The sequence below is a fragment of the Strongylocentrotus purpuratus genome, unplaced genomic scaffold (assembly GCF_000002235.5).
Source record: "Strongylocentrotus purpuratus isolate Spur 01 unplaced genomic scaffold, Spur_5.0 spur5_scaffold_19, whole genome shotgun sequence".
NCBI lineage: Eukaryota > Metazoa > Echinodermata > Echinoidea > Camarodonta > Strongylocentrotidae > Strongylocentrotus > Strongylocentrotus purpuratus.
In genome coordinates, this window is record NW_022145604.1 from 25,590,344 (window position 1) to 25,617,006 (window position 26,663).

At 37.0% G+C, this 26,663-nt stretch overlaps 2 protein-coding genes across 2 annotated transcripts; one reads left to right on the forward strand and one right to left on the reverse strand.

The window, feature by feature from the left end:
* The first annotated feature begins 8,189 nt into the window (after positions 1-8,189).
* LOC105437675 lies at positions 8,190-9,354 on the forward strand. The gene is made up of 2 exons (XM_030990693.1): positions 8,190-8,664; positions 9,021-9,354. Exons 1-2 carry the CDS (start codon positions 8,254-8,256, stop codon positions 9,291-9,293), a joined length of 684 nt encoding a protein of 227 aa, XP_030846553.1. The 5' UTR covers positions 8,190-8,253; the 3' UTR covers positions 9,294-9,354.
* Positions 9,355-10,081: 727 nt separating this feature from the next.
* Positions 10,082-11,791, reverse strand: LOC115926158. The gene is made up of 3 exons (XM_030990694.1): positions 11,636-11,791; positions 10,976-11,138; positions 10,082-10,647 (listed from the first exon to the last, which is right to left on the reverse strand). Exons 1-3 carry the CDS (start codon positions 11,675-11,677, stop codon positions 10,289-10,291), a joined length of 564 nt encoding a protein of 187 aa, XP_030846554.1. The 5' UTR covers positions 11,678-11,791; the 3' UTR covers positions 10,082-10,288.
* Between the last annotated feature and the right edge of the window lie 14,872 nt (positions 11,792-26,663).

Consider the following 26,663-nt stretch of genomic DNA (forward strand, 5'->3'; position numbering starts at 1 on the left):
ATCATAGTTAAATATTCCATTAAAGGCGACAATGCATAATTTGTCATATTTGCGTGTTATGTCTATGGGAGGTCACTTTTTTCAAAACATGAATCTGCATGACAAGGTGTTTTGACCAGTATCTCGGTTGTTATTTAACAGTTTTCTCCCAAATGTTAGTATGTTGTAGCTGAGACTATTTGCTATTTAAATATTTCCTTATTTTTTCAATCAGATGTCAGGATCATGCTTGTGCTCATCATCATCATTAACATTATCGTTTTTATCATCATATAACATTATCATTATCATCATCATCATCACCTTTACTATCATGATCATCATCATGGTCATCATGATCATCATTGTTTACATGTCTATATAACTTCTCCCATTCTCAATTCTATCATGAGACTTAGACAGACCACCTTATTCGTCTTCGTGACGAATTAAATTCTAGTTAGGTGGTCTGTTATCAACAGACCACCTATTGATTTCGTCAGAATTTTCTTTCTTCTTTATTATTATTATTATTATTATTTCTTTATTTTTATTTATTTCTTCACTTTTTTGTGTGTCGGATAACGTAAGATTGGTTATGTCAATTTGATTCAATTTTGGCACAGTCATAGGTCATTATCATGAGACGTGACAGGTACATTTTTAAGGTCATTAGGTTATCGTGACGTCATCCAGGTGCCATTTTGTGAAATCACGTTATCTATCATATCTTCATGATGCATCAGCAAAGATCATTCATATTCATATCACATATACTTTAGGTCAATGGTCAACAGGTCATGTCATCAAAGGTCACATAAAGGTCATGACGCGCGCGTATGTGCGCGTCAAAATTTAAAATTGCTCAAAATCACTAAACTATTAAACGAGAGTACGAATCAGGTCATTTTAAGCATTTCAAAATTTTCCGTCCGTACGTGTCCCCGCGCGCGGTGTGCGCGCTCACAGCGCGCGGAAAAGGTCAAATTCAAAATGTTTACATGATTTGGATTCCTCTTAACGTAATTGACAATTAACATTAATTTCAGTCACTCTTCATATTTCATAAGGCCGTGAGCGTGCGTCAAAGTTCAAAATCCGCGCGTACTGCTATGGGCAATATAGTGCAAATTTGATCAAAAACATGCCATTTTAAAAATCGAAATAGCTCTTCAGATAGTCCATTGACCCCCAATTTTTATATCATGGTTGGAAAGAGCATGAGTTGGAGATATGATTTCATACCACCCTGACTCGTACAAAGTGTAACAAAGTCAACATATTGACATCTAAACTCAACAAAATGTATTTTGTTGATGACGTCATTTTTGTCTTTGTTTAATTGAGATTATCTCACTTATCGGTCATCGATCTTCTCCCAGATTTTGATATGTTGTAGCTGAGATAATTTTCTACCAGAAATATGTCATTTATTTTTTATTTAGATGACGTCATCATAGTTAAATATTCGATTAAAGGCGACAATGCATAATTTGTCATATTTGCGTGTTATGTCTATGGGAGGTCACTTTTTTCAAAACATGAATCTGCATGACAAGGTGTTTTGACCAGTATCTCGGTTGTTATTCAACAGTTTTCTCACAAATTTTAGTATGTTGTAGCTGAGGCTATTTGCTATCTAAATATTTCCTCATTTTTTTTAATCAGTTGTCAGGATTATGCTTATGCTCATCATCATCATTAACATCATCAATATTATCATCATCATTATCATCAATGTCACCATCATCATCATCATGGTCTGAAGATGATCATCATAAACATCATCATGATCATGATCATGATCATTATCATCATCATCATCATCATCATGGTCTGAAGATGATGATCATCAACATCACCATGATCATGATCATTATCATCATCATCATTAACATTATCGTTTTTATCATCATATAACATTTTCATTATCATGATCATCATCACCTTTACTATCATGATCATCATCATGTTCATCATGATCATCATTGTTTACATGTCTATATAACTTCTCCCATTCTCAAATCTATCATAAGACTTAGACAGACCACCTTATTCGTCTTCGTGACGAATTAAATTTCTAGTTATTTCTTTATTTTTATTTATTTCTTCACTTTTTTGTGTGTCGGATAACGTAAGATTGGTTATGTCAATTTCTTTTAATTTTGGCACAGGCATAAGTCTTTGTAATGAGACGTGACAGGAACATTTTCAAGGTCATTAGGTTATCGTGACGTCATCCAGGCGCCATTTTGTGAAATCACGTTATCCATCATATCTTCATGATGCATCAGCAAAGGTCATTCATATTCATATCACATATACTTCAGGTCAAAGGTCAACAGGTCATGTCATCAAAGGTCACATAAAGGTCATGACGCGCGCGTACGTGCGCGTCAAAATTTTAAGTGGCTCAAAATCACTTAACTATTAAACGAGAGTACGAATCAGGTCATTTTAAGCATTTCAAAATTTTCCGTCCGTACGTGTCCCCGCGCGCGTTGTGGGCGCTCACAGCGCGCGGAAAAGGTCAAATTCAAATTGTTTACATGCTTTGGATTCCTCTTAACGTAATTGACAATTTACATCAATTTCAGTCACTCTTCATATTTCATAAGGCCGTGAGCGTGCGTCAAAGTTAAAAATCCGCGCGTACTGCTATGGGCAATATAATGCAAATTTGATCAAAAACATGCCATTTTAAAAATCGAAATAGCTCTTCAGATAGTCCATTGACCCCCAATTTTTATATCATGGTTAGAGAAAGCATGAGTTGGAGATATGATTTCATACCACCCTGACTCGTACAAAGTGAAATAAAGTCATCATATTGGGATCTAAACTGAAACAAATGTATTTTGTTGATGACGTCATTTTTGTCTTTGTTTATTTGAGATTATCTCACTTATCGGTGATCGATCTTCTCCCAGATTTTAATATATTGTAGCTGAGATAATTCTCTATCAGAAATATGTCATTTATTTTTCATTTAGATGACTTCATCATAGTGAAATATTCGATTAAAGGCGACAATGCATAATTTGTCATATTTGCGTGTTATGTCTATGGGAGGTCACTTTTTTCAAAACATGAATGTCCATGACAAGGTGTTTTGACCAGTATCTCGGTTGTTATTCAACAGTTTTTCCCCAAATTTTAGTATGTTGTAGCTGAGACTATTTGCTATTTAAATATTTCCTCATTTTTTTCAATCAGATGTCAGGATCATGCTTATATTCATCATCATCATTAACATTATCGTTTTTATCATCATATAACATTATCATTATCATCATCATCACCTTTACTATCATGATTATCATCATGTTCATCATGATCATCATTGTTTACATGTCTATATAACTTCTCCCATTCTCAAATCTGTCATAAGACATAGACAGACCACCTTATTCGTCTTCTTGACGAATTAAATTCTAGTATTTTAATTGAATTTGTACAAAAACACAATTCAATTAAAATAAATTTGTGACCACTTTTTTGTGTGCACGATTACTCAAAATTGAACCGTCCAATTTCTTTCAAATTTAACACAGTTATAGGTCATCATCTTAAGACGTGACAGGAACATTTTCAAGTTCATCAAAATATCATGACGTCATCTAGGCGCCATTTTGTGAAGTGCTCTGAGAATCAACTCATGATCATATCTTCATAACCGTAAATCATTTCTCATTCATATTTATAACGAGTATGGTCAATATCCGTCCGGTCAACTTAGGTCAATAAACGCGCGCGTACGCGTCCGTCCGCGCGTCGGTGCGCGCAAAAACAAAAAATGCTCATAATCATTTTTTGATCAAATTAGAGTACGTTTTAGGCCATTTCAAGCATTTTGAAAAATTTGCGTGCGCACACCTTTCCGCGCGCATTAATTTGCGCGCGTGTTTTTGTTCGTAATGGTCGAACGCAACCTAGAATCGCCATTTTTTGTCTATCATAGTATTGCCCATTTTTTTCCGAACAATTTGATACCATGTTTATCTCTTTATGACCATTAATAACGAAATGAGCGTCCGTTTAAGGTAAATGTCTGTGCGTGCGAGCTCTTGTAATACATAGCATATATGGTCAAAAACATGCCTATACAAAATACATTATAGCTCTTTAGGATGCAAGTTGACCCCACAATTTTTTGCGTGTCAAACTCGTGAGAAATAATCGAGCCAGTTGTAAATAACATCGCGCACCAGCTGCTGGTGACAATGACAATGTATATTACGCGTATAACAAAATGCGCACCATACACGAACTCTATTGTGACGTCACAATCAGACCCATATCTCCGTCGTTTTATCTTTGTTTACGCTGAGCTTTGAGTATGTTGTAGCTGAGAAAATAAGCTTTCACAATTGTGCCCTTTATTTTTCGATCAGATGCCGGGATCATGCTTATATTTCACTTACAAAGTGGGATTTGATAATTCCATTTTCCGTTTACGTGTAATCTCTAAGGGAAATGTTTTGGTATATCGGTAACGCACTTGACTTCCGACCTCGAGGTCCCTGGTTCGAGTCCGGGCGTCTCCAACAATTTTTTTTCTTCACTTTTTTTTCTTTTTGACCTTTCACTCTACCATCTCCTTTGAATATTAAAACACGTACAATCGCAAATAATGTAATAAACAACCATATTTACTTCATTATTACCCTATTATCACTACATCCATTACTTTTTGCGTGTAATCCTTATGGAGATGACTTTTTCTCAAATCTTGATTCTACATTCTTGTCTTTTGCGAGCAATATCGCCGTTATTTCGGCTTGATTTTTGAGTATGTTGTAGCTGAGACTATATACTATCTGAATGTTCTCTCATTTTTTTCAGTCTGTCATCGTATTCTGTTGATGATAATCATCAACATCATCATGATCATCATGATCATCATCATCGTCATCACCATTACTACCAAGATCGTCATCATTATGATCATCATGATGATCATCATTGTTTACATGTCTATATAAGTTTTCCCTTTCTCATTATAGTAAATATTATAATCTATCATAAGACTTGAAGACAGACCACCTAATTCGTCCCCATGACGAATTAAATTTCTAGTATTTTAATTGAATTTGTACAAAAACACAATTCAATTAAAATAAATTTGTGACCACTCTTTTGTGTGCACGATTACTCAAAATTGAACCGTCCAATTTCTTTCAAATTTAACACAGTCATAGGTCATCATCTTAAGACGTGACAGGAACATTTTCAAGTTCATCAAAATATCGTGACGTCATCCAGGCGCCATTTTGTGAAGTGCTCTGAGAATCAACTCATGATCATATCTTCATAACCGTAAATCATTTCTCATTCATATTTATAACGATTATGGTCAATATCCGTCCGGTCAACTTAAGGTCAATAAACGCGCGCGTACGCGTCCGTCCGCGCGTCGGTTCGCGCAAAAATAAAAAATGCTCATAATCACTTTTAGATCAAATTAGAGTACGTTTTAGGCCATTTCAAGCAGTTCGAGAATTTTGCGTGCGCACACCTTTCCGCGCGCATAAATTTGCGCGCACGTCTTTGTTCGTAATGGTCGAACGCAACCTTAAATCATCATTTTTTGTCTATCATAGTATTTCCCATTTTTTTCCGAACAATTTGATACCATGTTTATCTCTTTATGACCATTAATAAGGAAATGAGCGTCCGTTTAAGGTAAATGTCTGTGCGTGCGAGCTCTTGTAATACATAGCATATATGGTCAAAAACATGCCTATACGAAATACATTGAGTGATTTCAAGTTGGGTGTTAGTGTTAGTGTTAGTGTTTAGAGCAGTCAAGAGCTCTTAAATCGAGCTAAAAATGTGCTGATGAAATTAAGAGCCCGATACCGATATCATTATCGATAGCTTAACACCACCGTAAACACCACTGCACTGCAATTGATTTCACTTGATTTCACGACGATGATTTAAAAATACTCCATAAAAACTAAAGATTTCATGAAAAGCACAGAATAAATTTACACTTATTTCTCTGGGGTTATGAAATAACTTATTTTACACACAATAAATGTATGGATCACATAGTAAATGACATGTTGTTTCACATATTCTATTAATTCGTCAGCCAATAAATTAGCGTCGTACGTGAGTTGACTGTTGTTCGGGTACGTGTGTGTGTAGCTTGGTGGATCGGAGGGGGCGCGGCATCCATAAAATGAAATTTTGAAAGAAAGACTCCAGCCTTTAAACAGAATATATGAAATGATTCATGTCATGATGTGGATTTAGTCTAGGGCTTAGATTAAACTAGTAATGCTCGTTCTGAGAATGTTTTTCATGTAGTGTAGTACCAATAAAAAAATGTTCTTCACTGCTAGCTCATAGAACTAGTATTAGTCTATAACTAGATCTAGAGCTTAGACCTAATTAGCCTAGAATTAGAAGGCTAGATTATAAAATGAAAGTTGAAAATGTTGTTAAAACCTAATAAATACTAGAAAGGCAAAGAAAAGGTAGGCTTATGCTTTACCTTCTAGGTCTACTTTGAAACGAAATCCCCGTTCGTTTCTAGGTGAGCTTACTTACAAACAAGCACATGAATGACCCATTTTAATATAAGGAAATCCGAAGGGACGAGGCGATCGGTCAGAGCCTTGACGCCGCGCCCGAAGCAGGCGCAGCAGATTTGCTGAGTGCTTCGCTAGACAGACGAACACTGCAAAGGCGCGAATATACAAACAATATTTTGCAATAAATTTAGACCCTACCTTGTTATTCGTCTTGGAGCTGTCTAAATATAGTCGACGGAAAAATCAGTGGTAAGTCAGCATTATTTCTTTGGCTAAAATGTTAAATAATAATTGAAATGATGGATGATGGTTCCTAGAAAACTTCTAATTGTAGACAGTTAGCTCGCTACGCGCATTACGAGACTAGAAGAATGCAACGTACAATCTTAATTGTGTGTGTAAAATGTAGTAAGCTCGACCACACACACACTAGTAGTGTTCACTCCCATGAACGCTATTTAGCAGGTTCTAGCTCACACTCGCGCCGGCCTGCCAGGCCAGGCGGGCCCGTCAGATCAGATGCGCTGTTCTAATGCGCGTGCCGAACCAGTGCATCGGGCAAGCTTTTTTTAGTGTGTGAATTGTAAAAAGGGAATAGGGGCGCTGAAAAACAAAGGCTATTTTTGGATTATTTGGTGAATCGGTGTTACATTATTATGTTGAATTAATTTGTTTTATTAGATTCTCTGTACTCTGTAGGCATATACTAGACTAGAACTCTGAGTCTATCTGACTTTACTTTCCTTTGACATAGTCTAGATCTACTCTTCTTCTCCGAGCTCCCAAAACAAGCTGCTAATCCCGTTAATTTTACTAAGTGGGCGTGGTTTTCAACCTCTTTAATATCTGACATTCGGGGGAGAGGGATGGAGGGGGATCCTCAGATTTGGTTTGGACGGGGGTGTGCCGCTCAAGCCGAAACCACTAGGTCTAGGCCCATCGTTTAGAAATTTTTGTGTGAAAAAGTATGTCATAATATGTGATTAGGCATACCCCCCCCCCCCCCCCCAGGTTGGGAAGCAAGTGACAATTCGGTGAATCTGAGTTATCTGTGTTTCTTAGGCATATAGGGCACATAATTATGCCTACCCATCACGTCCGACTTTTAAGCAATATTAGCTAGACTATTCTCATTAAGCTGATAGTCATATGAATTGTATTGGACGGCAATATAGACTGAGGCCTAACTCGTTTTTTGTCAAAAATGTTCACGATTACTTATATCGAACTGTGTTTGTATTGTTGTTGTTCTTCAGAGAAAGGAGTATGAGGGGGGGGGGGGTGTACAGACATGTAGGCCTAGGCTTGGTTGTATCTAACGATGATGGTTCCTCCTTTCATCAATTCCTCCTTACCCCCCCCCCCCCCCCCCCCCCCGCGGAAGTCAATCTCAATTTTTTCAACATGTACGCCCCTATATGGCTCATTCCTCCACATCAGGGCCGTAGCCAGAGTTTGATGTTAGGGGGGGGGGGAGCACAAACATGTAATTGATCGACATCCTGGGGAGGGGCCTAAACAAGATCAACTGATATTTGGAAATTGGGGGGGGGCACGTGTTCCCCCCCTCCCCCACCCCGTCCGTGACTACGTGCCTGCTCTACACGCCCGCTCTTCTCCCCCTCCTCCTTCTCTCTCCGACTCTCTCTCTCTCTTTCTCCCCTCACCAGAACGCAAACTACCCGTTGCAGTCAAATGAAAATATATTGTTACACTAATTAACTCATTGATGACTTTGCTAACCCATGAATCTCAAACTATACAAGACTGTTTGTACGCCCATGCTTTAATTTATGATTTTTTTTCCCATCATAGAACAATGGCAAACAGAAGAAAGGCGTGGAATCTTCAGGGCATCATGGCAGTAATGCAGGAGTACCTCAGCTGCCACGACGTGTACAAACAAATGAAACGGAATGGTACAACTAAAGGTTTCCACAAAACGGTAGCTGACAAGCTCAGCTACCAGGAGAACGCAACCGAGAACCTCCTGAAGAACTTGGGCAGGGAGTACCGGGATATACTGCAGCACACTATGGTATCTGGTACAGACACCCGAGATCCGGTACTCCGGGGATCAACGGAGCTGTACTTGCTCTTTGAAGAGTACCAGCAGCTGTATTTCCCAGCTGGAGGACAGGTATGCCTATTGTCATTATTTGTTATCATTATTATTTCATTATTTCATTTTTTTTAATTTGTCAAACCATATATTACATGCTGGTAAAAGAGTGTAAAATAATGATGATGTATTTTATCAACAAGGGAGATATCTTTGGAAAAGGCTTTGTACATCTTTATCAGAAATATATAAATATATTGGGCCTACTTATTATAGGTTAGTAATAATGCATTATAAACATGCATGAATGGGAAAATTGCATTGGCAAACTGGGATCTTAAAGTTAAGATTGCAAACCAATGGGAACTTTATTATGCATTCACTAACTGGAAAATGGAAATCATTACAAATTTCGCCTATTTGTTTTTATATAGATCAAACCTCAAGCAGTGATTACAGAAGGAGGCGTGGTCATCCCAGGGGAAGTGATAGTCATCCCAGGTGAAGGTGATGAGGAGGCGACGGGAGCCCCATCCACATCGTCCGCTTCTCCCCCAACAAATCGGAGACAGAAGAGAAAGCGTGACGACGAAGTAATTGTCCTTTTGGGAAGGCTTGTGGACGAGATGACGGCACTTCGGATGATGGTTGGTTCCGCTCTGGGGATCGACGTCCAGTTAGGTGAAACCGAGGACAAGGAACAATAACTATCCACGATGTACATAGGGCGTCAAATCGTTTTGCATTAAATATTATTTGGAAACATTATTTGAATTTCGATAGTTATGCTTAGTGTTGTGTGGATCTATATACAAGTTGTTGTTGATTATGTCAGAACAGAGCGACTTATACATAAAGGAGAAGGTGGGTTTTGGGAGGGTCAGGAAGTGCCACAATCTCATAGAGATATATTTTGATGATACAATGACAAATTACCTATTCAAAAACAGTTCTTTCTTAAACTGCGCGAGGGAGAATTATGGTTCAACGACAACCTGATAACATAACCTTTACATTATGTTTTTGTTTGCTCATCAGTTAATCCAAACTTTCAAAAAATAACATCGATTTGTGTATCTTTGTGAATCGTGGATTTCGAACACTCCCAGAACTAAACATTTCCTTTGCACTTAACAGAAGAAGGCTGAAATGATTCTAATAGTATAACAGAGCAAGTTGAATATTGTCTTTTGAATTTATTAGATATTACTAGATATACAGAATGATATGTATTATTATACACCTGAACGAGCATACAGGTTTCACAATAATAATATTGTGGTCTCCTGCGGCACATACCTGAAATGCAATGCATATTATAGACCCACCCCCCTTCCCCCCTCCCCCCCCCCCCCCACGGAATGGATGTTATGTATGTATATAATTTACATAATTTAAATACATAGAGAGGGAGAGAGAGATAGAGAGAGAGAGAGAGAGAGGGGAGACGAATAAGAACTAAGAGGAGGGGGCGAGTGTAAGCAGGCATGGGAACCGACGCCCCCCCCCCCCCCTAGCCGAAAAAGTTTGAAAAAAGGAAAATCCTGCAACCGCCACTGAGCATAAGAAGTAGAGAGAGAGAGAGAGAGGGAGCGAGAGAGAGAGCGAAGAAGTGACGGCATTCATTGAGATGAACTGACAAAGAAAAGGTACATTTCATTCGCAAATTTTTGTACGGTTTCTTAACTACGAGAATGATAGCTTATAAGTAATTTGTATATCGGTTGTGTAGAACTGCCATGGACACGATGAGTTTTGACGCAAAGATAATCCCTCCTTTAGCTGCGAGCCTGTTCTCTTTCATCTGAGCCATCCGCCACTTGAGCTGTGTCGCCCCGATGGTGCGCTCTATCACTTGTCGAAGTCTTGTTATATCATCGTTGAACTGTTGCTGCTCATCAGTGAGGCCGTGTCCCACGAACCGATGACCAACGTTGCGGTGGAGATTCCTGTAGGCAGGGTCCCCTATCGTTATGTATCCATCCGGGAGGTTGTCCAGAAAGTCCATGAAGGTCCTGCTCCATTCAGTGGCGGTCTTATCATGGGTTGACCCGGGGAGTCCTTAAAAAAGTAAAACAAATGGAGATTAGGTGGTGAATATAAATTATAGAAGCAGTTTAAAATAATTTACGTGGTTTGAGTTATGTTTAATTTGTGTTCAAAATTATGGGATGTTGATTTCTACTTTGGCTTTGCTTAATCTCTATATTATTTTATTACAATCAATTATGGACTGACATGTTTCAGATTAGAAATACATGGTTGAATAACATTCTCCACCTAAATTTGAGTATTAACAGGAAACTTCACAAACGTATAACAAAACTTATAATTGAGTTAGGTTTAGTAGTTAACAATTTGTCATGGATGTACTGAAAGCATAACTTACCTGTAATGATGTGACGAACTTTGCCGAATTGGTCGGTTACATACTGGGTATTGAGAGAGTCGCAAGACTTCCCATGCCTGCCGCAAAAATATGCGTTTCCCGCATGGTCAGGCCGCTGGATCCGCGCGATGTATCCGTCAATGTAGAGGATAACATTCTTTACCTAAAACAATCAATTGAAAATGATATTAGAATACAACAAATCTATACAAAAAATGTATATGCTTGATAAGGAGAAGGGGTGAGAAGGAAGGGAAAAGGGGGAGAGGGAGGTAATGGTTATGATAATGGACACGCAGAAAGAGGTGATATTATTATTTAGAAAAGAACCGATCCAAATTATAAAGCCGGTATCAAAATAATTATGGTAGGGTGCTCTTTTTCCCGCAATGTGCTGATTTATATCATAAAGGTAAATAGGCGCTAGACTTATATGGAAATATATTTTTAAAAAGTAACAATATAGACTAGTACATTCATTTGATTTATCCCACGTCACAAACACACACACACAAACGCAATCTCTTTCTCTCTCTCTCTCTCTCTCTCTCCCTCATTTCTCCATCTATCTTTCTCTTTTACTTGACGATATCACCAAAACTATATAATAGGCTTATAGACGTCATAATGAAGTAGAATATTTGCATAGAATAAACTCACTTCGCCATCGGGATATCGAAGTTCTGACGACAAACGTTGCATTTCGTCATGTTGTGGTAGCTGTATATGGTGCCGTGCAATGTCGAAAAGGAAATCGGCTACAAGATGGGTGTGCCGGAATGCTGCTGATGTTGACAATCCGGCACTTCTCCCAACTTGCCGGTAATACCCACCTCCTGCTAGATAATCCAATAATGTCATTACCATTTGCTCCGATTTCACGATTCCGCGGGGCCCCGCCCCCCTCCACGCATTGAATTCGCTTCCCAGCTCTTCAATCTGCCCTTCGTTAAGGCGCAGATAGCTTTTCGTGGATTCTTCGGTGGAACACGGCTTCCTAATTTTGTTCGGCTGACGCCGAACTTGAGCATTCAACATGATTTCACAGTTCGAAAACGAAAAGCTACACAAGATGATGTTATTGCATGTGATCAGCATGAATATATGCTAGGCTACTCTAATTTAGCAACACTAACACTAACACCGAACTGGAAATCAACATTTGCTTAATCCCTAGGGGTTAGTGTTAGTGAATAGGACATTTGTACGTGCAATACTAACACCAGCCACAAAGGTCGGTTCAGCAGACGACAATTTGGCAAAATCGATAACACCAGCTACCGGAAGTTGACGATATTCAGAGGTCAAAGTCTTAACACCAGCTGATTTCCATTTCGGTGTTAAGGCTGGTGTTAGTGTTTATTAAACACTAACACCAGCCTTAAACACCCAACTTGAAATCACTCATTATAGCTCTTTAGGATGCAAGTTAACCCCACATTTTTTTGCGTGTCAAACTCGTGAGAAATAATCGAGCCAGTTGTAAATAACATCGCGCACCAGCTGCTGGTGACAATGACAATGTATATTACGCGTATAACAAAATGCGAACCATGCACGAACTCTATTGTGATGTCACAATCAGACCCTTGGCACACTGTTTGCAGTGTATCGAAGATTCGTCAAGCACTGGATGCACAGTGCTTGTTTGACGATGTTTTTGCAGCTTCTAATGCTAGGAAATCCTGTGGAGTGTAGGCTACATAATTTATAAGATAGTAATTTATAATTGATAAGATAGTATAAGATAGTAAGAGTTTCTTGTTTGCTCTAGATATCTGATGTGGTTAATAATAGTAATATTTACTGCCTAATTCAGGGCAATACGACTTGCTATATATCATCCTCACCTTAGGTTCGGGCGATATACGTCGTATTGCCCAGAAGGCAGTCAATATTACTTATGCATCATCATGATAATTGCTCAATATTTCGTTCATCAATTTAGTTCAGTTCTTCAGTTCATCCGTTTAGCTCATCAATTCAGTTCATTTTACATCAGTTCAATTTATCAGTTCATCAGTTCATCAGTACTTCATTCATCAATTTATATCTTAATACATCATTTAACATTAACATTATTTCATGGGGTAATTGAATTGAAGATGAGTATGATCATAAGAATTAAAGACAGACCACCTTATTCGTCTTCGTGACGAATTAAATTTCTAGTTAGGTGGTCTGTCAACGACAGATCACCTATTGATTTCGCTAGAATTTTCTTTCTTTCTTTCTTTCTTTCTTTCTTTATTTTTATTTCTTCCGTACACTTTTTTGTGCACACGTTTACTCGAAATCGACAAGGTCAATTTCCTTCAAATTTCTGTCAGTCATCAAGCTCTATGATATCAAGTCTAATTAACTTTTTCAAGGTCATTATGTCATCGTGACGTCATCCAGGCGCCATTTTGTAAAAATCAGGTCATTATCATATCTCGATAACGAGTCATCAAAAATCAACCATATTTGGTATACATCAATTTCGGGTCAAAGGTCAACTAAAAATGTTAACAAATTCCGCGCGCGCACCTTGACGCGCACGTACGCGCGCATCAAAATTTTATAATGCTCCGATTCGTTCCAAATTAATTTTGCATACGTTTCAGGCCATTTTAAGCATTTTCAAAATTTGCGCGCGCGTAATTATGCGCGCGCGTTTCCGCGCGTATCCGCGCGTCCTGGCATTTTGCAACACAGAATTGCCAATTTTTTTCTGTTATCATGTTTATTACATTTTCCCAAGCATTTTGATACCTTGCTTACCTTTTTCCGACCAGTAATAACGCAATTAGCGGCTGTCAAATTTGAACGCACGCGCCAACCTGCGCTATCTGTATCCACAGTACATGGGCAAAAACATGCCTATACAAAATTCATTTTAACTCTTAAGAATGGATAGATACCCCCCAATTTCTTTCATAGTTAAATAGATTATGAGTTGGAGATATGATTTCATGTCTCATTTGACTCTCAATTAACTCATGACGTCATCATAATGGCCTCCGAACTCAAAATTTCAATTTGCATATTATGACGTCAGCAGATTTTTTGAAAAGTGATTGTATATCTGTAAATATTGATCAATTTTCTTTCAAATTGTGATATGTTCTACCTGAGAATATTCTCTACAAATGCAGTAGCAACGATATTTCATTTTGACAATGGTATCATGGCGTATTTTTGCGATAAAAGGAGGCATGTCAATTTTTTACATTTTGCGTGTATTCTCTATGGGACATGACTTTTTCTCAAAACTGGATTCTACATTCTCGTCTTTCGCGAGCAATATCTCCGTCGTTTTATCTTTGTTTACGCTGAGCTTTGAGTATGTTGTAGCTGAGACAATAAGCTATCACAAGTGTGCCCTTTATTTTCGATCAGATGCCGGGATCATGCTCATATTTCACTTGCAAAGTGGGATTTGAGAATTTTATTTTCCGTTTACGTGTAATCGCTATGGGAAATGTTTTGGTATATCGGTAACGCACTTGACTTCCGACCTCGAGGTCCCTGGTTCGAGTCCGGGCGTCTCCAACAATTTTTTTTCTTCACTTTTTTTTCTTTTTGACCTTTCACTGTACCATCTTCTTTGAATATTAAAACACGTACAATCGCAAATAATGTAATAAACAACCATATTTACTTTATTATTACCCTATTATCACTTGATCCATTACTTTTTGCGTGTAATCCTTATGGGAGATGACTTTTTCCCAAAATCTGGATTCTACATTCTTGTCTTTTGCGAGCAATATCGCCGTTATTTTGGCTTGATTTTTGTTGCTTTTTGAGTATGTTGAAGCTGAGACTATATACTATCTAAATGTTCTCTCATTTTTTTCAGTCTGATGTCATCATGGTCTGTTGATGATAATCATCAACATCATCATGATCCTCATCATGATCATCATCGTCATCACATTTACTATCAAGATCATCATCATCATGATCATCATTCTTTACATGTCTATATAACTTCTCCCTTTCTCAATATAGTAAATATTATAATCTATCATAAGACTTGAAAACAGACCACCTTAATCGTCCTCGTGACGATTTAAATTCTAGTTTATTTTTATTTCTTCCGTACACTTTTTTGTGCACAAGTTTACTCGAAATCGACATGGTCAATTTCCTTTGAATTTCTGTCAGTCATCAGGCCCTATAATATCAAGTTCCCGAAACCTTTTTCAAGTTCATGGGGTCATCGTGACGTCATCCAGGCGCCATTTTGTAAAAATTACGTCATTATCATATCTCAATAACGAGTAATAAAAAATGAACCATATTTAGTATACATCAACTTCAGGTCAAAGGTCAACTAAAAATGTCAACAAAATCCGTGCGCGCACCTCGACGCGCACATACGCGCGCATCAAAATTTTAAAATGCTCAAATTCGTTCCAAATTTTTTTGCACACGTTTCAGGCCATTGTAAGATTTTTCAAAATTTGCGCGGGAGCACTTATTTTGTGCGCGTTTCCGCGCGTAACCGCGCGTACTGACATTTTGCAACATAGGAACGCCAAATTTTTCCTACATTTCCTACATTTTTCCAAGCATTTTGATACCTTGTTCACCTTTTTTTTGACCAGTAATAACGCAATTAGCGTCCGTCAAAGCTAAGAGCACGCGCGGATCTGCGCTATCCTTATCCACATTACATGTGCAAAAACAAGCCTATACAAAATTCATTTTAACTCTTCAGAATGGATAGATACCCCCATTTTTTTTTCATATTTAGATAGATTATGAGTCGGAGATATGATTTCATGTCTCATTTGACCCTCAATTAACTCATGACGTCATCATAATGGCCTCCGAACTCAAAATTTCAATTTGCATATTATGACGTCACCATATTTTTGGAAAATTGATTGTATCTCTGTAAATATTGATCAATTTTCATCCAAATTTAGATATGTTTTAGCTGAGACAATTCTCTACAGATCCAGTGCCCACGAATTTTCATTTTGATGAAAGCATCATGGCGTATTTTAATTTAATTGGAATTGTACAAACACTCACATTTTTTAAATTTCTTCCGTACCCTTTTTTGTGCACACGTTTACTCGAAATCGAGAAGGTCAATTTCCTTCGAATTTCTGTCAGTCATCAGGCCCTATGATTTCAAGTTTAATCAACTTTTTCAAGGTCATTAGGTCATCGTGACGTCATCCAGGCGCCATTTTGTAAAAACCAGGTCATTATCATATCTCGATAACGAGTCATCAAAAATCAACCATATTTGGTATACATCAACTTCAGGTCAAAGGTCAACGAAAAATGTCAACAAATTCCGCGCGCGCACCTCGACGCGCACGTACGCGCGCATCAAAATTTTAAAATGCTCTAATTCGTCCCAAATTTTGTTTGCACACGTTTCAGGGCATTTTAAGCATTTCATAAAAATCGCGCAAAACACGCATTTTTGCGAGATTTCGTTCGTAGCGGCCAAACGAAAAATAATTCCCTAACCCGAACTTTTGACAGGATATTCCTTAACTTTTTCCGAACAATTTGGTACCATGTTTATCTTTTCATGACCATTATTGACGGAATTAGCGTCCGTTTAAAATACACGTCCGTACGCGCGATATCTTGTAATACATAGCATATATGGGCAAAAACATGCCTATACAAAATCCATTATAGCTCTTTAGGAAGTCCAAAGAACCTCCAAATTGTTCTCATATTTGGATATAATATGAGTTGGAGATATGATTTTAGGTCTCATTTGGCCATTATATATATCGTGACATCATCATAATGGCCTTGGAACTCAAAAAACGAATTTGCATATTATGACGTCATCATATATAAAGAAAATTGATTGTATCTCTGTAAATATTGATCAATTTTCTTTCAAATTTTGATATGTTCTACCTGAGAATATTTTTTACAAATGCAGTTAAAACGATATTTCATTTTGACAATGGTATCATGGCGTATTTTTGCGATTAAAGGAGGCATGTCAATTTTTCACATTTTGCGTGTATTCTCTATGGGACATGACTTTTTCTCAAAACTGGATTCTACATTCTCGTCTTTCGCGAGCAATATCTCCGTTGTTTTATCTTTGTTTACGCTGAGCTTTGAGTATGTTGTAGCTGAGACAATAAGCTATCACAACTGTGCCCTTTATTTTTCATTCAGATGTTGGGATCATGCTCATATTTCACTTCCAAAGTGGGATTTGAGAATTCCATTTTCCGTTTACGTGTAATCTCTATGGGAAATGTTTTGGTATATCGGTAACGCACTTGACTTCCGACCTCGAGGTCCCTGGTTTGAGTCCGGGCGTCTCCAACAATTTGTTTTCTTCACTTTTTTTTCTTTTTGACCTTTCACTGTACCATCTCCTTTGCTCATCAAAGCACGTAGAATCGCTAATAATGTAATAAACAACTATATTTACTTTATTATTACCCTATTATCACTTGATCCAATATTTTTTGCGTGTAATCCTTATGGGAGATGACTTTTTCTCAAATCTGGATTCTACATTCTTGTCTTTTGCGAGCAATATCGCCGTTATTTCGGCTTGATTTTTATTGATTTTTGAGTATGTTGTAGCTGAGACTATATACTTTTTAAAATGTTCTCTCATTTTTTTCAGTCTGATGTCATCATGGTCTGTTGATGATATCATCAACATCATCATCATCATCCTCATCATCGTCATCACCATTACTATCAAGATCATCATCATCATGATCATCATCATGATCATCATTGTTTACATGTGTCTATATAACTTCTCCCTTTCTCAATATAGTAAATATTATAATCTATCATGACTTGAAGACAGACCACCTTAATCGTCCTCGTGACGATTTAAATTCTAGTTATTATCAGGTGGGCTGTATAACGTACAGACCACCTTATAATTTCGTTAGAATTGCCTTTATTTATATATTTTTCTTATTTCTAACCACTTTTTTGTGAACAAGATAACTTGGAAATGGCTCAATCAAATGCCTAGAAATTTGGCACACATATGTATAGACATATGTACAAAGCACAATAACGTTTTCAACATTGACCTTGACTGATGACGTCATCTAGGCGCCATTTTGTAAAATTTTACGAAAATCAACTCATGATCATATCTTCATAACCAAAAGGTATTTCTCGTTCATATTTATCATGATCAAGTTCAATATCCGTCCGGTCAATAAAAGGTCAAATAACGCGCGCCTGCGCGTACGTCCGCGCGTCAATGCGCGCGCAAAATTTTGAAATGCTCAAAATCGTCTGAAAATCATTTTGCATACGTTTTAGGCCATTCTAAGCATTTTATAAAAAATCGCGCGTACGAGCATGCGCGCGCGTTTTCGCGCGTAAAACTTTTGCACAACATTGAATTGCCTTTTTTTTTTCTTTCATAATATACCACATATATTTACAAACATATTGATACCATGTTTGTCTCTTTATGACTATTAATAACGGAATGATCGACCGTTTAACATAAATCTCCATGCGCGCGAGCTCTTGTAATACATAGCATATATGGGCAAAAACACGCCTATACAAAATCCATTGTAGCTCTTTAGGATGCAAGGTGACCCCAATTTGTTTTTATATTTTAAAAGAGTATGATTCGGAAATATTGTTTCATGTCTCATTTGACCCTCAATTAACTCATGACGTCATCATAATGGCCTCCGAACTCAAAATTCCAATTTGCATATTATGACGTCAGCATATTTGCGGAAAATTGATTGTATCTCTGTAAATATTGATCAATTTTCTTCCAAATTTTAATATGTTCTAGCTGAGACAAATTTCTACAAATGCAGTCAGTACTATTCTTCATTTTGACAAAGGTATCATGGCGTATTTTTGCGATTAAAGGAGGCATGTCAATTTTTCACATTTTGCGTGTATTCTCTATGGGACATGACTTTTTCTCAAAACTCGATTCTACATTCCCGTCTTTCGCGGGCAACATCTACGTCATTTTAGCTTCATTTACGCTGAACTTCGAGTATGATGTAGCTGAGACAATTAGCTATCTCAAATGTGCCCTTCATTTTGTCTAAAATGTTAGCTGGACCAGCCCACCTATACTTGTACCAAACAAGTATTACAAATCTAGTTATTATTTATTTTTATTTCTTCCCGTTTTTTGTGCCCCGGATAACTCAAGTTTGGTTCAGTCAATTTGATTCAATTTTAGCACAGTTATAGGTCATTGTCATGACACGTGACAGGAACATTTTCAAGGTCATCATGTCATCGTGACGTCATCCAGGCGCCATTTTGTGTAATCACATTATTCATCACATCTTAATGATGCGTACTCAAAGTTCATTCATATTCATATCACATATACTTCAGGTCAAGGGTCAACAGGTCATGTCATCAAAGGTCACATAAAGGTCATGACGCGCGCGTATGTGCGCGTCAAAATTTAAAATTGCTCAAAATCACATAACTACTAAAGGAGAGTACGAATCAGGTCATTTGAAGCATTTCAAATTTTTCCGTCCGTACTTGTCCCCGCGCGCGGTGCGCGCGCTCACAACGCGCGGAAAAGGTCAAATTCAATTTGTTTACATGATTTAGATTCCTCTAACCGTAAATGACAATTTACATTAATTTCAGTCACTCTTGACCTTTCATAAGGCCGTGAGCGCGCGTCAAAGTTCAAATTCCGCGCGTGCTGCTATGGGCAATATAATGTAAATTTGATCAAAAACATGCCATTTTAAAAATCAAAATAGCTCTTCAGATAGTCCATCGACCCCCAATTTTTATATCATGGTTGAAAAGAGCATGAGTTGGAGATATGATTTCATACCACCCTGACTCGTACAAAGTGTAACAAAGTCAACATATTGACATCTAAACTCAACAAAATGTATTTTGTTGATGACGTCATTTTTGTATTTGTTTAATTTAGATTATCTCACTTATCAGTCATCGATCTTCTCCCAGATTTTGATATATTGTAGCTGAGATAATTCTCTATCAGTTATATGTCATTTATTTTTCATTTAGATGACGTCATCATAGTTAAATATTCGATTAAAGGTGACAATGCATAATTTGTCATATTTGCGTGTTATGTCTATGGGAGGTCACTTTTTTGAAAACATGAATCTGCATGACAAGGTGTTTTGACCAGTATCTCGGTTGTTATTCAACAGTTTTCTCACAATTTTTAGTATGTTGTAGCTGAGACTATTTGCTATCTAATATTTCCTCATTTTTTTTAATCAGTTGTCAGGATTATGCTTATGCTCATCATCAGCATTAACATTATCGTTTTTATCGTCATATAACATTATCATTATCATCATCATCACCTTTACTATCATGATCATCACCATGTTCATCATGATCATCATTGATTACATGTCTATATAACTTGTCCCATTCTCAAATCTATCATAAGACTTAGACAGACCACCTTATTCGTCTTCGTGACGAATTAAATTCTAGTTTATTCTTTATTTTTATTTCTTCCCGTTTTTTGTGCCCCGGATAACTCAAGTTTGGTTTAGTTAATTTCGTTCAATTTTTGATCAGTCATAGGCCATTGCCATGAGACGTGACATGAACATTTTCAAGGTCATTAGAATATCGTGACGTCATCCAGGCGCCATTTTGTGAAATCACGTTATCCATCATATCTTCATAATGCATCAGCAAAGGTTATTCATATTCATATCACATATACTTTAGGTCAAGGGTCAACAGGTCATGTCATCAAAGGTCACATAAAGGTCATGACGCGCGCGTACGTGTGCGTCAAAATTTTAAAAAGCTCAAAATCACATAACTACTAAAGGAGAGTACGAATCAGGTCATTTTAAGCATTTCAAAATTTTCCGTCCGTACATGTCCCCGCGCGCGTTGCGCGCGCTCATGACGCGTGGAAAAAGTCAAATTCAAAATGTTTACATGATTTGGATTCCTCTTAACGTAATTGACAATTTACATTAATTTCAGTCACTCTTCATATTTCATAAGGCCGTGAGCGTGCGTCAAAGTTCAAAATCCGCGCGTACTGCTATGGGCGATATAATGCAAATTTGATCAAAAACATGCCATTTTAAAAATCGAAATAGCTCTTCAGATAGTCCATTGACCCCCAATTTTTATATCATGGTTGGAGAAAGCATGAGTTGTAGATATGATTTCATACCACCCTGACTCGTACAAAGTGAAACAAAGTCAACATATTTGCATCTAAACTCAAACAAATGTTTTTTGTTGATGACGTCATTTTTGTCTTTGTTTAATTGAGATTATCTCACTTATCGGTGATCGATTTTCTCCCAGAATTTAATATGTTGTAGCTGAGATAATTTTCTACCAGAAATATGTTATTCATTTTTCATTTCGATGACGTCATCATAGTTAAATATTCCATTAAAGGCGACAATGCATAATTTGTCATATTTGCGTGTTATGTCTATGGGAGGTCACTTTTTTCAAAACATGAATCTGCATGACAAGGTGTTTTGACCAGTATCTCGGTTGTTATTCAACAGTTTTCTCCCAAATTTTAGTATGTTGTAGCTGAGACTATTAGATATTTAAATATTTCCTTATTTTTTCAATCAGATGTCAGGATCATGCTTGTGCTCATCATCATCATTAACATTATCGTTTTTATCATCATATAACATTATCATTATCATCATCATCATCACCTTTACTATCATGATCATCATCATGGTCATCATGATCATCATTGTTTACATGTCTATATAACTTCTCCCATTCTCAATTCTATCATAAGACTTAGACAGACCACCTTATTCGTCTTCGTGACGAATTAAATTTCTAGTTTTATTCTTAATCTTCTTCTAACAATAATTATTTACATACGACCAAATTGCATAACCATACACACTCTTCAAGGGCTAAACACAAATACATTTTAAATCTACCTGCACTCATACATTGAATTTGTAAGCTCTCCGGGATTCTCTTTCCGAAATATATCACTACGAACATAATCTGGGAAACTTCCATTACGTTACTATCTCCAAAAGAAACTTCCTTACTTCCGTGCTTTATTTACAAGCCCAATATCACTCTTCATGGATCTTCATGGCTACTAATAACTTAATATAAATTCAGTCAATCTACCATGGCTTCTCAAAATATAACTCATTGTTTAGTATCTCCATTAAGAAATCATAAGGACATGAATGATAACATAACCATCCCTATACACTTTACGCCCCAGGACTAATGATCATTTGTGCACAAAGACCCTTATAATGTTATTCTACTCACAGCCGTCACTAATCCATTTATTAACCAGTCATTTCTTGTCTCATGTATTCACATTAACACTGGATAAACACATAACACTTCCTTAACTATTTATGTATTTTCCAATATTCATCTGCATCACTTTGATCCCATACTTCCCTTTTCAGCGAGATTACTGAGCTTGAAAAGATCTTTAAAGGGACTTGGGAACTTTGTGAAGATGAGAGAAAAAGGTGCTAAGGTAGTGAATTCAATGCTAGATGTACAATCAAAGATAATCTGAACGTTTGAGTAAAACAGACCATTATAAATGATACAACTTGGGAAAAACTGATCTGATCGATTCCTGAATTCTCCCAGCTATATTATTATAGTTTAATTAAATTGGAGGTGAATGTAAATCGTCAAGAAGCAATGAATTTGCTCTATATACCATTCCAGACATTTAAGTGTTGACAGATTTATTTAAAAAAAACCTGTTTTATATCATGTTTTCATGGAAGAACGGCTGAGAAAATTCAAATTACTGTTAGAGGGTGTCGCACAGTGACGCCTTCAAAGAAAACCATAAATATCGTTGTGGTTTGAGAATTTGTTCAGGATATTTTGCATGTTAGAGGGTTAGTAGGGGAGAAGGAATATAACAAGTAACATTTTAAACACAAATTAGGCAGTTTTTCAATCAACCTTGAACAATGTTACCTAGTCACTTTAACAACTTATATTCTAAACTCCTTTCACAGAACTGCACTAATTATTATATAGCACTATCAAACTTACAACCAATATTATGATTTCCTCCTATACTGAAATCTCATCTACACATTCATACTTTCTAAACAACAAACTTAATACATGTACATGTATATTCATTCCCTAGTTACATACAAAGTAATTTAGGAGTAAAAGAGAAGGGGTAACAATACAGAGAGAGAGAGGGAGGAGAGAGAGAGAGAGAGAGCCATTATGATACCACTTTCTCACAGGTTTCACTGCAAACCGCTGCACAATACAAGTGCATACCGCGTTATTTACGGTGCGGTGTGGGCGGGTGTGCGCTCGTTCGTGTTAGCGACCTTAATGAGTGCAGTGTAACCAGTGTGAGAAAGTGTTTATTATTATGTTTTCGTTCTTAGGAAAAATACTCCAAATTAGATTAAAAATTTGACACAAAACAGATAAGGAAGGTAACGGTTTTGGAATCATGACTATTATTTGAACAATCGTTGACGATTTAGTTGAGTTTTTAAAGTTATATTTGTGTTTAGTAATGTACTCTCCACGCGCAATTCACGGGTAGCTAGGCGCGTAGGCGCCAGAGCTAGAGTATGGTCACACTTGTGAACTAGCACCGTATTCTCTTCTCCAAACTTACTTAAGTGTTGTGTATTAAGTAAAACAACATAAACATTAATTTCACAAACTCTAAAATAGTTTCTTTATCATTACTACAAGTGGTTACAATGTTGTCATTAAAAGAAATTATCTCTTCCTATTTCTCAAATGTCCGCCCATTGTCAAAATATATCATATAATCCAACATACCATAGACAAAGACCATTATCATATCTTTGTTTACACAGTACTACAAAATAGTGAATAATGAAACCAACACTTTTTATGAAGAATAGGAATATACCTCAACTAGAAATGCAATCGTGTCAGAGCGATGTGCGTGCAATGACGCCATGTTTTTACGTGTCAAATGAAAGAGCATCTTTCAAACTCGTTATGCAGAGTATGAAATAGCATTTAAATGGCCCTCTTGACAGATTTTAAAAATCCTGCTTCAAGATGCTCTGCATTTGTCCACTTAGAATGTGCCTGTAAAATTTCAAGAAAAATAAAGATCGTTCTGGGGGCCAACAGCGTGAACCCGATTTGCCCCATAGACAATGCGTGTAATGCATGGGCGGAAGACGTCACAGGATCTGTATTATGACCGGGCTTAAATTGTTTTTTTTTTCTCTCTCTTTATGTCTCTTTATGGGCCGTATTTGGTATCATTGGAAAGAGAATTTCATGGTTGTTATTGCGAACCACTTTCTTTTTTTCTATGATAATCCTATCGGAACACGTGATGTAAACTAGATTTATAGGACAAAATGGCGTCTTAAATGGCCCCCTTGACCAATTTCAAAAATCCGACTTCAAGGTGCCCTGCGTATTGCAACTCGAAATGTCACTGCAAATTTTCAAGGAAACAAAAAGGACGTTTAGGGGGCGAAAAGCAGTCTGAAAAATTTCGTCTTAGCCGATACGTGTTATAATCGGGCGGAAACTCGGCGCAATTCGTATAGTGTCGTTTGTTCAAATGCGATTTACTCACACTTTTTTGTGTAAACATAAACCATACTTGGTATCATTAGAAAGGGCACTTCATTGTGGTCAGTTTGACACCAATGTCATCTGCGCACAATGTACTACACGCATTAAACGCGCTATTACGTAATGCATAGTAAATTCATCATTTTTGGCGATAACTATGCGCTGACATAATCAAATTTTACCAAACTTAGCAGACAGTTGTCACGTATATGGATACATGTTTCTGCTAAGTTTCATTGACGTAGGTATATGGATCGTAATTTTAGAGCTAGTTGAAGTTATTTCGCAATTTTCTTGAAAACTGCATATTTGGAGGGCATTTTTCTCAAACTTGGTCAGTGTTAGGGTATATAATTTTGTATATGGCTGAAAAGGGAACATCATGCGTGACTGTTGTAGCGTGAAATTTCTATGAGGTGTGTATAATGACAAGATCAAGATACTCCTAATATTACAGACTAAACGGAGTTGGCATGAGAAGGTTATGGCAATTTGCGGTTTTTAGGAGTCGATTTTTTTTCTCAAGAATTTTAGAGATTTTTGACGGAGTTGGTTTCGGATTTGAATATTTGAGTATGAAGATGGCATTTTGAGGGCAGGTTGTTCGTCGCAGATGAAAGGAAATCTCTTCGACTATTTAGAGGAATTTGTTAAAACTCTGTAGGATCTAGGATAGTGGTCGGACGGTTACGCATGAATGATTTCGGAAATTTCGAGGAATGCACTCCGGTAGACGGAGGGGAAATGTGTTTAATGTGCATTTTCCCTGCAAAGAAATCCACTGTGAACCTTTTTCGAATAACACATTGTCACGCTTCTTACAATTTGTCGACAAATGGAAGAATTTAGAAGGGGACCAGACAGAAATTGCAAGACGGTACATCGCTGTTAATCAGTGTTACTGTGACTGTGAGCATCGTGAGCTGAGATGCCAATTCCCGTCGATGCAGGGTTTCATCAAATTTGTTATGACAGATTTACCAACAAGCAAAGGATTGAGAGGGTGACAAACAATATGAAAAAGAGAGAGGGCAACTTGGGGTTAGAAGTGGTAAGTAAGAAATAGATTATCTACAGTTATATTTTAAAATATTCATGTAATTTTGGCCTAAAAAGAATTGTCTGAGCTGTCTAGCTACATAAATGTAAGTAAAGTGAATTAAAGACTTATATGTTGTTAGACCCCTTATACTCACTCATAGTAGATCTAGTCCAAATGTTAAAGTTACTCAGTAGGCCTACTCAGTACTTTAAGGTTAGAATTGTGACAGTGTCACAGTGGAAATGGAAGTGTGTGGTCAAAAACTAAAAAATTAGTTGCTCCTTAAATTTCACCTAAATGTAATAAAATTGAATGTTTTGCGTGACAAAACACTGAAAACAGTTGCAATTGCTAACAAACTTGTGCAAGTCACAATTTTCTTTCTTCGTACCTCTTTTTGTACTTTTTATAATAAGATTTAGTCTAGATCTAGATCTAGATCTATAAGACTATTTCAAATATTATATTGAACTAGATCTAATTTTAGGTTTTTGTAACTTTTTAGTTCTAGAAAAAGGTGAAGGTAGTTGTGATTCAGCTGGAGTGTATTGGAAATGAGTGTATTGGTTTTAAATGGTATAATATTTTATTGACACTGTGTGTGCTTATGTGGATGTGTGTTTACTTCATGCGTATACATTCTTTTGATATGGGTTGATTTATCTAACTTTAAATATAACTATATATTGCACTATCATCAGCATCTGAAGATATCATGATGAATTCAAAAAGCATTTGTGAGCGCGCGAAAGTTTATTTTTTATATTTTTTAAATAGCCATTTATTGAAAGGTGCATTAACAAAAAATGCATAATCCAATGATTGAAGTGACTTCGCAGAGGAGGAATTTTATGACGTCGAAGCCGAACAGCTCAAGAGAGAGGAACGTCTTGAAGAAACATGCAACCGCCTTGGGAGGGGGGGGGGGGTAAGAGGACACTTTTTTTTGGGGGGGGGGGGGTCCGTTGGCGGGGGGAGTAAGGTCACCTTTTTGGGGTCAGCCATTGGCATAATCTTCTTCTTTTTTAACAACAAAAATAAATTTAAAAAACTCAAAAGGGGGGGTTTTCCACAAAA